Genomic DNA, 14,761 nt, shown 5'->3' on the forward strand with positions numbered 1-14,761 from the left:
CATAATATGAGATGACTGGTGACACTAAAATATTCAATAATGAAATGGCATAAAATAAATATTGCAAATTAATAAGTTATAATTTAAATAATCATAATTTAAAAACACTAAATCATGCAAAATAAGTACTAATGAAAGCATTAGTCATACATGCATACACTAATACACTCTATTCCGCATTATTCTTTTACACCGGCCCGTACAATTGGTTAAATTAGTACTCATAAGCATAGAAATTAAGGATGGTGATTTCTGGTGTGAGGACAAGCAAGCAAAATCAGCATAAATTGCAGACTAGATAAACCTTAGCTATGTGTGATGATGAAACACCCATATTTATATCAAAAATCCACAGGGGGGCCAACCTATAATAGAATAAAATGTATTATTAAATCATATTCCAAAGGAACAGTGACATATTCTTTTGTTTATTCTTCAAGTTTCTGTCAATTCATTTTATATATGATATGTGATCAATTTTCTTGAGTGGACTTTGCATCTGTGTGGTATATAGTGCATAGAGATGGTTGTCATCTCTCCAAATATATAAAACAGATCTGAAAAAAGAAATGGATGTTCTTTATACCATCTTCATCTCTATAGCTATTCTCTTGTTCATTTGTGTGACTCCTATATTAGTTTTAATAGTAAGGATCTATGCTGGCAAGTCAATCAGAAACCCCAAATATGCACCAGTTGAGGGGACTGTGTTCCATCAGCTTTTATACTTCAACAGAGTCTATGATTATCAAACAGAATTGGCTAAAAAGACCCCTACTTTCCGGTTTCTGGCGCCGGAGCAGAGTGAAACATATACCACTGATTCAAGAAATATTGAGTACATTCTTAAGACAAACTTTAGTAAGTACTCTAAAGGCAGGCGAAATCAAGAGGTTATAATGGATTTGTTTGGTGAAGGGATTTTCGCAGTGGATGGTGAGAAATGGAAGCAGCAGAGAAAGCTTGCAAGTTTTGAGTTCTCAGCTAGAGTATTGAGAGACTATAGCTGCAAAGTTTTCAGAAAAGGAGCAGCCAAATTGGTCAGCAAGGTTTCTGAGTTCTCTCTTGCCAACCAAGTTTTTGATATGCAAGTAAGTCATTGAAGAATTTAATGAATTTCCGGGTTATATCACTATCCAATTTTTATCACTAAAATATGCTACCACACTTGTAGGAACTGCTAATGAGATGCTCCCTGGAATCAATATTCAAAGTTGGCTTTGGAGTTGATCTGAACTGCCTGGACGGATCAAGTGGAGATGATAACGAATTCATCAAGGCCTTTGATGATTCAAATGCATTGTCATATTGGCGTTATGTCGATCCATTCTGGAAGCTTAAGAGATACTTCAACATCGGCTCTGAATTTCTTCTGAAAAAGAACATCAAGTTCATTCAAGAATTCGTTGATGAATTGATTAGAACAAGGCGCAAACAGCTTGAAATGAAACAAGATTCTGTAAGTCTTAGTTATTAAAATGTTAGGAGAGCTAGAAATGAAGCATTTCCATCTTCTAAAGCTATTTTGGAATCTCGTCTAACTTAACTTTCTTTCTGTTCTGCAAGATGGATAAGGAGGACATACTCTCAAGGTTTCTGGTAGAGAGCAAGAAGGATCCAGAAAAAATGACTAATCGGTATCTCAGAGATATTATACTGAATTTCATGCTTGCTGGCAAAGATAGTACTGCTAACACTCTTTCATGGTTTTTCTATGCGCTTTGCAAGAACCCCTTAATCCAAATAAAGATTGTTGAGGAAATAAGAGAAGTTATTGATAATAACATGAAGGATAATGGAAGTGTGGATGATTTTGTAGCAAGTATTACAGAAGAAGTCCTCGAGAACATGCATTATCTTCATGCAACATTGACAGAGACCTTGAGGCTATACCCTGCTGTCCCAGTGGTACTACTTCTGTCCATAAAACTGCAATATATGCAAAACCAAATAAATCTATCATTTCTGCCCTTTTGTATCTACCTGCGACTATATATCATATGCAACATGTCATTTGTTGATATGCAGGATGGCAGGTGTGCGGATGCAGATGATGTTCTTCCTGATGGATTTCACATCAAGAAAGGGGATGGGGTTTATTATATGTCCTATGCAATGGGGAGAATGCCTTATGTTTGGGGGGATGATGCTGAGGATTTCCGACCAGAAAGATGGTTGAAAGATGGGGTTTTCCAGCCAGAGTCACCATTCAAATTCATAGCATTTCATGTAAGAGTATGTTGTAACTTGTAATCGTAGTTACCTTCATAGGTGATCCCTGGGGCTATATAGTTGCTGTTAAGTATCGTCAATATTAGAGTGGATTAGAGTCCCACTTTGGTTGTGGGGAATTGACTCGTGGTCTACTTACATGGACTTGGGCAATCCTCACCTCATGAACTAGCTTTTAGGGTTGAGTTAGCCCCAAGTGTCATATCTTTACTGTCGGAAAAATAGGAGATATGCCTAAATATGTCAAGTTTTAGCAGAGAGCTTGTCAAGATCTCACCAAGGGCTTTTGATGCTTATGTTAGTTTGTAACCGCGAAGATAGTAGTATACTTTGGTCTACAGAATATATATCTTCTTTGGCCTATATTATATGTAATCTGTGATGGAATTAGAATACCATAAGGGATACTGCTAAATCATCCTTGACACCGGGGATGCATCATATTATGCCTATTATCTTTTCTCTAACTCATTGGTTTATTAAATTTACAGGCTGGTCCAAGATTATGTCTAGGTAAAGATTTTGCTTATCGGCAAATGAAGATATTATCAATGGCTCTTCTCCATTTCTTCAGGTTCAAATTATCCGATGACACGAAAGAAGTAACTTATAGAACCATGTTTACACTCCACATCAAAGAAGGGCTTCAGGTTCGTGCAGTTCCAAGAAGAGGATTATTAGAAGAATGAAATACAGAAAGCCACTTTCAAATTTCAATGTATAAATGCATCTTTAAAGCTAATCTACAGATGTAATGACTGTCCATTCCTCCATGTGAACTATAAGTTCAACTATTCACCACAACTTTGTGACAAGAAAGTGGATGATAATGTTTCATCATGTTCTTGATTTCGTCTTAAAAGTAAGGAATGACTTCATATTAGCGAGATGTTGCACTCAGAATTCCATATTTGTAACCTGTCTTTTTTTTTTTTGTGAACTTGAATAACAAATTAAAAAGTAGGAGTTGAAATCATAACAAACTACCAAGTCCAATTTGATGCATTTTTTACTTGTTACTGAAACATATAACACACATTGAGTTAAGTCAAGAACTTTTGATATTATTGAGACAACAAAATTTTATCAACTAGGTCAGATTATGCCCTATAAAGATTTTCATGAGGCTGATTTTGAGCCTCCATCCAAGAACGAATACCTAGGATGAGCAAATATGGCATAGAAAAATTGAAGCACAGAAGCTGCCTCTAACTCACAGGGAACTAATATCAGCTTCAGACTTTTACTTTTTTCAGAGGAAAAAGAGAGAGAGAGAAAGAGCTAGCCTAAAGATTTAACAATAAAACAAAGAATTGAGTAAAAATTTCTGATACACAGAAAATTGCAATTGAATCTACATGTGCTCCTTATGTGCAGTTCTCGATCAATCAATCAACTATGCCTCAACTCCTAAATGTTACCTTGAGAAAAGTCTACAACAGAAACATTTTTGTAATGACCATGCATGATTCTTGATTAGTTTATGTATATTCTTGTTAGACAGGTTAATTATAGTAATCAATAAATCATCGAGATAACAGATGCATGCCAATTGGTGAAATGAGGACAAGCAAGCCAAAACAGGAGAGGCAGCTGCAGGCGAGATAGACCTTACGGTATACGTGATAAGGACATGTTCTTTTCTTTATTCTGTAAGTTTCTTTCAATTCATTTTCTATGATGTGACTAGGATTAATATTTCCCAGTCCAATACAGCAAGATTCCAAATTAACAGTTCCCTCCAAGAACACTGTTTGATAAATCTACTAAGAAAAAAATTTGGTGAATCTTCTTGGGCATATCCTCTCTAGTATCTACAGGATTTTCAGTACTATAAGGCTGAGTTTTAAATAGATGGTTGTCACCTCTCCACACTAGAAAAAAAAAAGGATGTCCTCTATACCATCTTTACCTGTATAGGAACTCTCTGTGTCATTTCTCTGACTTCCTTCTTAGTTTTACTACTAAGGATCTATGCTGGCAAGTCAATTGGAAACCCCAAATCTGCACCAGTGGTAGGAACTGTGTTTCACCAACTCTTCTACTTCAAAAGACTTTATGATTATCAAACAGAAGTCGCCAAGAAAATTCCTACCTCCCGACTTCTAGCTCCGGACGAGAGCATAATATCCACCACTGATTCAAGAAATGTTGAGCACATTCTCAAGACAAAGTTTGGCAAGTATTCTAAAGGCAAGCGTAATGAAGAGATAATAATGGATTTGTTTGGAAAAGGGATTTTTGCTGTGGATGGTGAGAAATGGAAGCAGCAGAGAAAGCTTGCAAGCCTGGAGTTCTCAACTAGGGTCTTGAGAGACTTTAGCTGCACAGTTTTCAGAAAAAGAGCAGCCAAATTGGTCAGAAAAGTTTTTCAATTCTATAACTCCAACCAAGTTTTTGACATTCAAGTAAGTCATTGAACAATTCTTTTAGCACTTCCCCTCAAAGTTAACAGTCCCTAAACAACTTAATACTATTAGTACTGTTTCAACAGTCAGTTGTTATCACAAAACTTCATATGCACCATACTTGTAGGAACTGCTAATGAGATGTTCCCTGGATTCAATATTCAAAGTTGGCTTTGGAGTTGATTTAAACTGCCTGGATGGATCAGGAGGAGATGATAACAGTTTCATCAAGGCCTTTGATGATTCTAATGAATTGATATATTGGCGTTACGTCGATCCCTTTTGGAAGCTTAAGAGATACTTCAATATCGGCTCTGAAGCTCTCCTAAAAAAGAACATCAAATTCATCCATGAATTTGTTGATGAACTGATTAGATCAAGGCGCAAACAGCTAGAAGTGAAACAAGATTCCGTAAGTCTTAATTTCAGATTATTAATGTGTTAGGAATGCCAGACCTGTACATTTACATCCTCAAAAGTACATAATCTTTTTGACTCTATCATTGTTATGAATGTTTTGTCTGTTCTGCAAGATTGATAAGGAGGATATACTGTCAAGGTTTCTGGTAGAGAGCAAGAAGGATCCAGAGAAAATGACTGATCAGTATCTCAGAGATATAATACTGAATTTTATGCTTGCTGGCAAAGACAGTACTGCTAATACTCTTTCATGGTTCTTTTACATGCTTTGCAAGAATCCCTTAATACAAGAAAAGGTTGTTGAGGAAATTACAAAAGTTATTGGTAATAACATGAAGGATAAGGAACATTTGGAAGATTTTGTAGCAAGTATTACAGAAGAAGTCCTCGAGAAAATACATTATCTTCATGCAGCGCTGACAGAAACCTTGAGGCTATACCCTGCAGTCCCAGTGGTACAATTTTTGTCCAAGAAACTGCTATTTTTCTCAAAATTGAAACCAAATTACTCTTATCATTTCTACTCTCCCATTTGACACATGCAATATGTTATTTGTTAATATTCAGGATGGCAGATGTGCAGATGCAGACGATGTTCTTCCTGATGGCTTTCACATCAGAAAGGGGGATGAAGTCAATTATGTGTCCTATGCAATGGGGAGAATGCCTTATATTTGGGGGAATGATGCTGAAGATTTCCGACCTGAAAGATGGTTGAAAGATGGGATTTTCCAGCCAGAGTCACCATTCAAATTCATAGCATTTCATGTATGTATTAAGCCTCCATACTTGGTGACTCCTATATTGGTAGTGATAGCTTATACGAGTCCATCACGCACCACTGGACCAGGTCCGTTACACACCTTAATGCAGTAAAAGGTAAAATACAGAACAAAAATAACACGGATGTTTACGTGGAAACCTCCTTGTTCAAGGGAGGAAAAACCATGACCTGTCCCACAAAATTTCTAACTAGTCTTTACTATCTTCTAGCAACAAGTGAATACAGACTCCAACAATCATACAAGGATTAAACTCTTAATCCTATAACCTGTAACACCTCTGTTACAGAAAGAGCCAAAGCAATAACTCTATTGCCCACTATATCGAACTAAGTCTAGTTAATATAGACTTCAAATCACATATTACATAGTTAACTCTAACTATGCTCATTGTTGGCTAGAATGATAAAGACACAATCTATCCCTTTATAGATTAGGAATGGATCTTACAAGTTAAGACTCAAAGTTTACAAACTTTCTGATGAACAGCAGAAGACACACTTGATAACTCTATCAGGTCTCTTTCAGTTCACGAGAGCTTGTTGTTTTTCTTGAGAAACAAAAGACACCTTTTTCACTCAAAAACTTGGATGTTCGAAACTAGGTAGTTTCATGTCAACAAAGGTAGATTATCCTCTGAACGAAACAACCTAGTGTCCTCCCATTGGCTGAGAGCTCTATCCTCTTTTCCTGTGCTCACCAGCCATGACAAGGTTGGCAGCCTTACAGTTGTTCCCCATTTGACTAGAGTATATGCTCAACTCATGGGACCAGGTCCTATTGTTTGTTAGGATCATCAAAACAGAGGAGTTACAGGTGGTTATTGTTGAGGCTCTACATCTTTTGGAAAGCACTATTGCAAAAAATAAGAGATTATTCTCAAAAATGCCAAGTTTTAGTAGAGACCTAAAAAAGTTAAGCTGTTACACAAACATAACCCTTGAGAAATTACCTTTTGGAAAATGTTCCACTCGAGCCTAATATTTGCTCGACCTTACACACAAAATATCAGACTATCATCTAATGGTTGTGATAACTTACAATATTTTAGACTGCGGTCTAACATTTTCTCATAAGATACTCAGTTTGCTCAAAGGGGATCTTTAGATCATGATCTAAAAGGTCCATAAATTCAAAGAGAAATAAAAAAAGAAGATCATTTACTAAACATCTGTCCCAAAGAAGGGACGACCGATGAAAATTTTAATAGTCTTTTCTCTAAGTTCTTTGCTTTCTTGATTCACAGGCTGGTCCACGAATATGTCTAGGCAAAGATTTCGCTTACAAGCAAATGAAGATTTTAGCAATGGCTCTTCTCCATTTCTTCAGGTTCAAGTTATCCAATGAGACAAAAGTAGTAACCTACAGAACCATGTTTACACTCCACATCAATGAAGGGCTTCCAGTTCATGCAGTTCCAAGAAGAGGATTAGTAGGAGGCTGAAATGCAGAAAGCACTATGAATGTCATCTTTAAAGCTAATATACATAAGTTATGATTGTCCATTTGACATTTGAACTATTAGTTCAACTATTCACAAATTTGTGTCAAGAAAGTGAATTTTAGTACTATTTCATCAAGTTCTTGATTTCTTCTTAAAAGTACGAAATGGCTTCATATTAGTGAAATGTTGCACTCCTGAATGCCATATTCAAAATGTTTCTTTTTTTTTCGGTGAACTTAAATAACCAAGTAAAAAGTGGGACTTGAAATTATGTAGCACTCTGTTGTCCAATTTAAATTTTCTTTTCCCTTGTTAGTGGAACATATAGCACATTGGATCATTAAATTTGATTGACTAGGTCAGATCATACCGTATAAAGCAGGACAGACAAACATGACATGAAATCATTTTGGCATTTTGTTTCAGACTTATCCTTTATCAAAAGGACCATCAGCCTGATGATCTCATGAGATTTGAAGGGGAAAGAAAGGGAAAAGACAAACAGGAAGTAAGACTGAGACAAAAGAGCTTATCTAAATTGCTGATGCACAGAAAGTTGTAAAAACCAAAAAATAATATTGATGATGAAGATGAAGATGAATAAGTCAAAAGAGCGTATTTTAGCGATAACATTATAAGCCAAAAATATGCACTAGGACATGGCAGTGGTTTCGATGGATATTCTTCATAGCTCCATTATCTCCATAATAGCCACCATTCTCTCACTTCTCTTTTGTGGATTCATATTTCATCTTCTAACCAAAAAAGTACATGGAAAAAAAAGATACCATCCAATTGGTGGCACCATTTTCAATCAGCTCATCAACTTCCACAGGTTACACCATTACATGACTGATCTTGCTGGCAAGTACAAGACTTACAGGTTAATCAGCCCTTTTAGGAATTGTTTTATTTAAAAATATATGTAAAAGGAAAATGATTGAGTTTTTGAAAAATCGATTAAACCTATGGTTTAAGCAAATCAAATTCTCAAAAGAACAAAGTCGCCACTTAATTTTTTTTTTGGTAAAAATCAAGAAAAAACTATAAGGTTTCCAAAAGATTTAAACAGATAAAATCAATTAAAAAATGAAAGGGTTCGAAGTTCAATGTACATTCCGAGAAGGTGTTAGGCCCTCAGAATGCCCGCTAACTTGCGGTTGACCGGCAATTTGACTTAAAATGATTTGACTAATTTTGAGAAATTTAACATAGGAATATTTAAATAAATTACAATATTTAATTAATTCAAGAAATATAATTAGATAAACGACACATCCTCTTTTTAGAGAAAAGATTTCAATAATGACACTACAAGTGATTAGAATTTTAATAAAAAAACTAGATTAAAATTTTATTTTTATTTTAAAAAAAAAAATAATTTTAACCAATTTAATAAATTAAAGCATGAGACCATTTTAAATCAATTGGTAAAAAGAGGACACACACAATTTTTATTTTTGGTTCATTTGAGAAGAGTGTTAACTTAAAACCATTTAAATAAGCAAGATGATTAAAGGAAGAGGCATTCAAAGCATATCTTTTAAAGAACAAAAAAAAAATAAAAAAATAAAAAAAAAATTTAACTAAGATAAAATATGGCCAATATATTTGATTAGTAAGATAAATGAATACAAAACAAATAAAAGAGTGTATTAAAAAGTAAGCCAATACAAAGAAATGACTTATCGTTTGGGGAATTTAATTAGGTTAGTTAATAATTTAAAAATTAGAGTCAACACACAATAAACAATAAATAATCATAATTGAATAATTAAAGAGTCGGGAGAAATTGAATTTGGGCCCTTCTTGGGCCAAATTCGCTGCTGATTTTAGGCTTAGGCTCAATCCCGTTTTTGTATACACTGGTTGTATATCAGTGTATATCATATGAACCCAGCCCATTTTGTTTGTATATAAGACTGTATACCGAATGTATACAACCTAATTCAACTTCCAGAACACCTGTTTCAATTTTTGGACTTGTATATCGCTGTTTTTTCCGTGTATACTTGTGTATACAGCTGTATAGGTCATGTATACAGTCCGTTTTTTTACTTCTCCAAGACCTGTACATCAGTCCCTGCTTGCTGGGGGGCCGACTCGATGGAGAAAAAGTAAATAAATTAAGCCTCTACGGCTCATCTCGAGGATGCAAGAGAGAAGGAGTCCACCACGGGCTCGGGGAAAGGTTCACGCAACAAAAGAAAGAAAAAACAAAATTAGCATTCGAAGATAAGGAAGCAAATGAGACATAACTTAATTGAAAATTAAAATCAACTTAATTATCTCAAGACCAAAAGGGGACCACTGCCAAGGTCTACTGTTAGAACTTCTAAGAATACAAAAGATGAGCTACTGAATATTAATCAACAGACATTTGGCCCCTTAATAGTGACAAACTCAACAAGAAAAAAAACCATTGAAGTTTAAGGGTAAAAATAAGGCTAAACAAGGAAGTAATCAAAACTAGTATGATCAACAAAATCCTAATACTAAATTGTGGAGAGTCCAAGCTTGGAGAGAACCAAGAATACATACATATGAAAGAAAATAATCTTGGTAAAGCAAGCAAACATAGATGTAGCAAAGGCATATGGCATTACAATGGACAAGTGACAACTTAAAGTGTAAAGGGGGCATGCCAGACAACAATCTGATCAGTGAGAAAGACCACATGGTATAGTCTTAAGTATTCTATAAAACTCGCAATTGGAACTAGATTACAAATGGTAAGCGATTTCGACTAAAATTTAATCAAAATAGAGACATAAACTTAATTCAAACATAACCTGCAGGACAATAAGAACGTCATGGTTCCCGAAAATGGATAAAAACCAACTCCTACAGCCCATCAAACAATAGCTAAGACAATATACAACTTCATACTCAAAGATTTTTATTTTTTTTTATTTTTTAGGCTCTGCCCTCATTTCAAAAGGAAAACAAAGAACATTAACAGTAACAAAGTGAATAAACCCGGATGTTTAAGACAACGAAAACAAGGGGATACGAGTTCAAACATCAAGACAGATAAACGAGAAGCAAGCGATGAAACAAATTCAAAACAAAGAAGCACCGACTACAAAACAACAAAAAGAAAACTTTGAATCAGCACTAAGAGTAGGCACTAAAGTCGCTTAATAAAAACACCCACAGCTCGGTAGCGAATAACAGAGAACAAACGCAGCTAGTAACGTCATGTCTTGATGGAAAGGAGGGATATTATAAAGGGGGAAATGTTACCTTTTCCTGGGCAGCAACTAGGACATTAACGAACTGACCACGAAAGAGCTTCCACCACCACACGAGGCTCCGACGAGATTGGAATGGATAGAACACAACAAACGGGAAGTTTTAAGAACTTTTCACTCAAGTCGATTTCTTCCTCCAAACTCTAGCTAATTTTAATACTTACTCTAACTATTATTTTTATTTTTTAACACCAAATTTTTCAACTCCCAAAAAAATCCCCCTTTACAAATGAATGATCCAAGAATATATAGCCGAAACTAGGGTTCAAAATAATGGGGGAAAAGGGATGAAAATTCAAGTGAGAATGAGGGTAGACTCGGAATTCTCCTCCTCAATCCTTAATTCAAAAAATTTCAAGAACCAAAAAGCTGCTCGTTTGTACCAAAAATCAACCAAAATCCCCCAAATTTCGGACAAAAAGATCGAGGTGGGCGGCTGTTGCAGAGAAAGCTGTAGGAGTTGTTGGATATTGACGTGTGAGGTAGAAGAAAAATGCACACTGCTGCTGTTTGGTTCACGTGAGCTGCTGGATTCGCGTGGAAGAAGGAGATGCAGCGCGTACAGGGCTTGCTGGACTCGGGTCACACTTTGAGGGCTGCGATAGTGGACTGTTTCTCACATTTTTTTGGGTTCTGCTCGTTGTATTGAGGAAGAAGAACGAGAGTACAGGGGTGCTGGGTCGGTTTGGTATGCTATTGCTGTATGTATTGTAATGTTGTTAGAATTGGGCTGATTTAGAAAGGAAATGGGAGTGGGCTGGGAATTAGTGGGAAAAAGGGAAATTGGAAAGCTGAAAGTAATGGGCCTGTTTTAAATAGGCCCAAGTTGGGTCTGAAAAATGGGTTTAAAGTGAGGTTAAAAGGGTTGGATCTTGGAGTTTAAGAAATAGTCAAATTGAGTTAAAGTAACAAATTCGGCTAAAATCTAAGTAAGACGAATTAATATAAATCAATCAATGAGCTTCTTAATCCTAACGGAATAAAATAATTAACTTAATAAGAATATAATTAATTTAAACATGAACTAATTAATTCAAAATCGTAATTATGATTTAAATTAAACTAAGTTAGTAAAACACTTAGCTAAAAAGAAATAAAAATATTTTGATATGATTTTCAAATATTTATAAAATATACTAATTAGACACATAATTATATAATAATTAACTTAACTATAAACTAATTAACTCGAAATATAAGTTATTAATTAATTTAAACCAAATAGCCAAATGTTTAAATAAGACTAAAATCATTTTGAGACAATTTTCGAATATTTATAAAATATACTAATTTGACACATAATTATATAAAATATCATATTTATTATTTTAAAATTTATAAAAATGACAAAACTACTTAAAATGACTTGAAAATTATTTTGAATTTTATGAAGCTAATTATTTCAAATCGTTTAGATTTTAGGAAGCTCGATGATTAATTTATATTGGGGAGGGTCAAAATTGGGTGTCAACAGAAATGAGATTTATACTTCTGACCCTGCTAACGTTGAGTACATTCTCAAAACAAACTTTGACAACTATGGCAAGGTAGGGTATGTTCTTGAAATCCCAGATAACCCTTTTTATGTTGGAACTGATTGATTCTTGAATGCCTTATTAGTAACTGTTATTCAATCTGTATTCAAAAGAACAACAAACCAGTAACCAAAAAAAAATAAAATTGAATATGATAAAAATTGAGCCCACTGTTACATTAAATAATTCAAAGTTTCTTATTTCATGTTGTGGACAGATATATACAATAGGGCTACAGTTACTGTTTGATAAAAGAGAATTTTATAAATCTGCATATTTTGGTAAATAGATGTTATAGTAGTACTAAATCTTGGGTAAATTCAAAGTATTTGGAGTTGGAAAATTGGAAACTAGTGGCGTTTCCTTCCTGTTGTATGGTCAAACTATCTAGTTGTAGTTCATTGAGGATCTTTTCTCTTCTTCTTCTTAAGGTCAGTCTAGACTGGGGGTTGGGATGAATTGGATCTTATTTCAAGTATCTAAATGAATCCCTGGATCTGTCTCAATTCCCAAATAAGTAGCAGCTGGCTATACGAATCTCCCAACTGGTGTGACAAAATGGTAGAATGATTTTCTGATTCCCACTTCAAATAATCTGCAGGGTTGGTATAATTACAGCATTCTCAAGGACCTGTTTGGGGATGATATTTTCACAGTTGATGGGTAAGTGGCAGGGGCAGAGGAAGTTGTCGAGCCATGAGTTCTTCACGAGGGTCTTGAGGGATTTCAGCAGTGTGGTCTTTAGAAAAAATGTTGCAAAGCTAGCTCACGTATTGTCTGAAGCAGCCAATTCCAACACAACAGTTGACATTCAAGTAAATTCCATGACTCGACTACATTAAACAACTCTTTTATGTTTTCACCAGACAACTGAGCCTAGTTTGTCAATGTAGGATTTATTCATGAAATCAACTCAAGATTCTATATTCAGAGTTGCCTGTGGAGTTGAGCTAGACAGCATGTGTGGTTCAAATAAGAGAGCAAAAAATTTGGCGATGCATTTGACAATGCTAATGCAATGACAACTTGGAGATATGTTGATGTCTTCTGGAAGATTAAAAGAGCTCTCAATATCGGAGTAGAAGCCAAGTTAAGGGACAATATAAGAACTGCTGATGCATTTGTTTATAAGCTGATCCAGAGAAAAACTGAGCAGATGACTATACCAGAAGCTGAATTATCTGTAGGTTAATCGTCTTACAGCTACTTCTTTTACTTATGCAGATAGATGCTTAGATATTATGATATTTTTCCAGTTGCAGTGGAAGAAAGAAGACATTTTGTCAAGGTTTCTGCAAATATCTGGTACAAATCCAAAGTATTTGCGCAATATAATATTGAACTTCATAATAGCAGGCAAAGATACAACAGCAATTACCCTTTCTTGGTTCATCTATGTGCTATGCAAGCACCCTCATGTACAGGAGAAAGTAGCACAAGAGATTAAAGAATCAACAACCGAGAAAGAAAATGCAACAGATATAACAGATTTTGCTGCCAATGTGAGTGAAGATGCCCTAGAAAAGATGCAATGTCTTCATGCAGCACTGACAGAGACTATTAGGCTCTATCCTGCAATTCCAACGGTAATAAACAACTTCTTTTATCATACATCAGTGGCTAAGTAGATGTAGGTTTTATGTTGTTATTTTTGGTTTTCCCTTTACGGCAGGATCCAAAAATATGCTTTTCGGATGACACCTTACCAGATGGATTCAGTGTGAACAAAGGAGACATGGTGTCTTACCTACCATATGCAATGGGAAGAATGAAATTCATATGGGGTGATGATGCAGAAGAATATAAACCAGAGAGATGGCTTGATCACGATGGTTTCTTCAGGCATGAGAGCCCCTTCAAATTTACTGCTTTCCAGGTTAGTCAAATCTTTTTTTTAGCTTTAATTATCATTTGTTAAAGTCTTGAACGCAAGTCTGTACTTATTTGCCTAGTGCCTAAATACTGGCACATTAACCAATTAGCTAAGCACATTCTTTTGCTGATAAAACAGGCAGGGCGGAGGATCTGCTTGAGGAAGGAGTTTGCTTATAGGCAGATGAAAATATTCTCGGCTGTGTAGTTACATTACTTTGTTTTTAAGTTGAGTAATGACAAGAACACGGTCAACTATAGGACAATGATTAGTCTTCAGATCGACGGGGGACTCCATGTTGATGTCTTTCATAGATAGGGCCACTAGAAAGAGTATAAATTAAAATGTATATTAGTATCAGTCCAACTATGCATCAAATGTAATTCCATGACATCTGTATCCAAAATAAGCCTTTCAAATAACATCAACCGGGCGATTGAAATAAGGTTTGTAATCTAAGGAAGGTTTCACTGTTATTCAATTCATATTTTCCTTGTTTTACCTTCCTCCCCTATGTTTTCACGCCATGCAAGTTTCACAGATTGAAGTTGCTTGAACGTTAACTTATCTCATCGCAGTTTACTGTTCATGAGTAATAACAGCCATCTGAAACTAACAGTATTTCTATGAAAAATCTGGTGAGTGGAACTGTTAAGATTCGGAAAAGGGAATAAGTTCAGAACAAAAATTAACAATAAACATAAACTACTTCAAAGGAGGAGATAACAATGAAGACAAATGGATGCTGAGCTAAGTGACACTAAAGTGAATTAGCATATAAAAATTTACCCCTTTGCATTTGTTAAAGGATGA

The 14,761-nt window shown here is 35.1% G+C and overlaps 2 protein-coding genes and 1 pseudogene across 2 annotated transcripts; all 3 read left to right on the forward strand.

Moving 5' to 3' along the window:
* The first annotated feature begins 406 nt into the window (after positions 1 to 406).
* Positions 407 to 2,956, forward strand: LOC125846163 (cytochrome P450 704C1). The gene is made up of 5 exons (XM_049525594.1): positions 407 to 1,091; positions 1,175 to 1,459; positions 1,567 to 1,908; positions 2,029 to 2,229; positions 2,724 to 2,956. The coding sequence occupies exons 1-5, from the start codon at positions 570 to 572 to the stop codon at positions 2,919 to 2,921; spliced, it is 1,548 nt and encodes a 515-aa protein (XP_049381551.1). The 5' UTR covers positions 407 to 569; the 3' UTR covers positions 2,922 to 2,956.
* Positions 2,957 to 3,865: 909 nt separating this feature from the next.
* On the forward strand, positions 3,866 to 7,449 carry LOC125859222 (cytochrome P450 704C1-like). Its single transcript, XM_049538945.1, has 6 exons — positions 3,866 to 3,884; positions 4,087 to 4,640; positions 4,768 to 5,052; positions 5,174 to 5,515; positions 5,628 to 5,828; positions 7,089 to 7,449. Exons 1-6 carry the CDS (start codon positions 3,866 to 3,868, stop codon positions 7,284 to 7,286), a joined length of 1,599 nt encoding a protein of 532 aa, XP_049394902.1. The 3' UTR covers positions 7,287 to 7,449.
* A 496-nt stretch (positions 7,450 to 7,945) lies between these two features.
* LOC125849895 (cytochrome P450 704C1-like) lies at positions 7,946 to 14,266 on the forward strand (annotated as a pseudogene).
* The last annotated feature ends 495 nt before the right edge of the window (positions 14,267 to 14,761 follow it).

This window comes from Solanum stenotomum, chromosome 1, assembly GCF_019186545.1.
Source record: "Solanum stenotomum isolate F172 chromosome 1, ASM1918654v1, whole genome shotgun sequence".
Classification (NCBI taxonomy): domain Eukaryota; kingdom Viridiplantae; phylum Streptophyta; class Magnoliopsida; order Solanales; family Solanaceae; genus Solanum; species Solanum stenotomum.

Excerpts from the sequence above, each read along its gene's own strand:
- LOC125846163 (XM_049525594.1), top strand. The coding sequence starts at position 570 with ATGGATGTTCTTTATACCATCTTCATCTCTATAGCTATTCTCTTGTTC. Across the intron at positions 1,092-1,174 it reads ACCAAGTTTTTGATATGCAA|GAACTGCTAATGAGATGCTC; the intron begins GTAAGTCATTGA and ends CCACACTTGTAG. Across the intron at positions 1,460-1,566 it reads TTGAAATGAAACAAGATTCT|ATGGATAAGGAGGACATACT; the intron begins GTAAGTCTTAGT and ends CTGTTCTGCAAG.
- LOC125859222 (XM_049538945.1), top strand. Across the intron at positions 4,641-4,767 it reads ACCAAGTTTTTGACATTCAA|GAACTGCTAATGAGATGTTC; the intron begins GTAAGTCATTGA and ends CCATACTTGTAG. Across the intron at positions 5,053-5,173 it reads TAGAAGTGAAACAAGATTCC|ATTGATAAGGAGGATATACT; the intron begins GTAAGTCTTAAT and ends CTGTTCTGCAAG.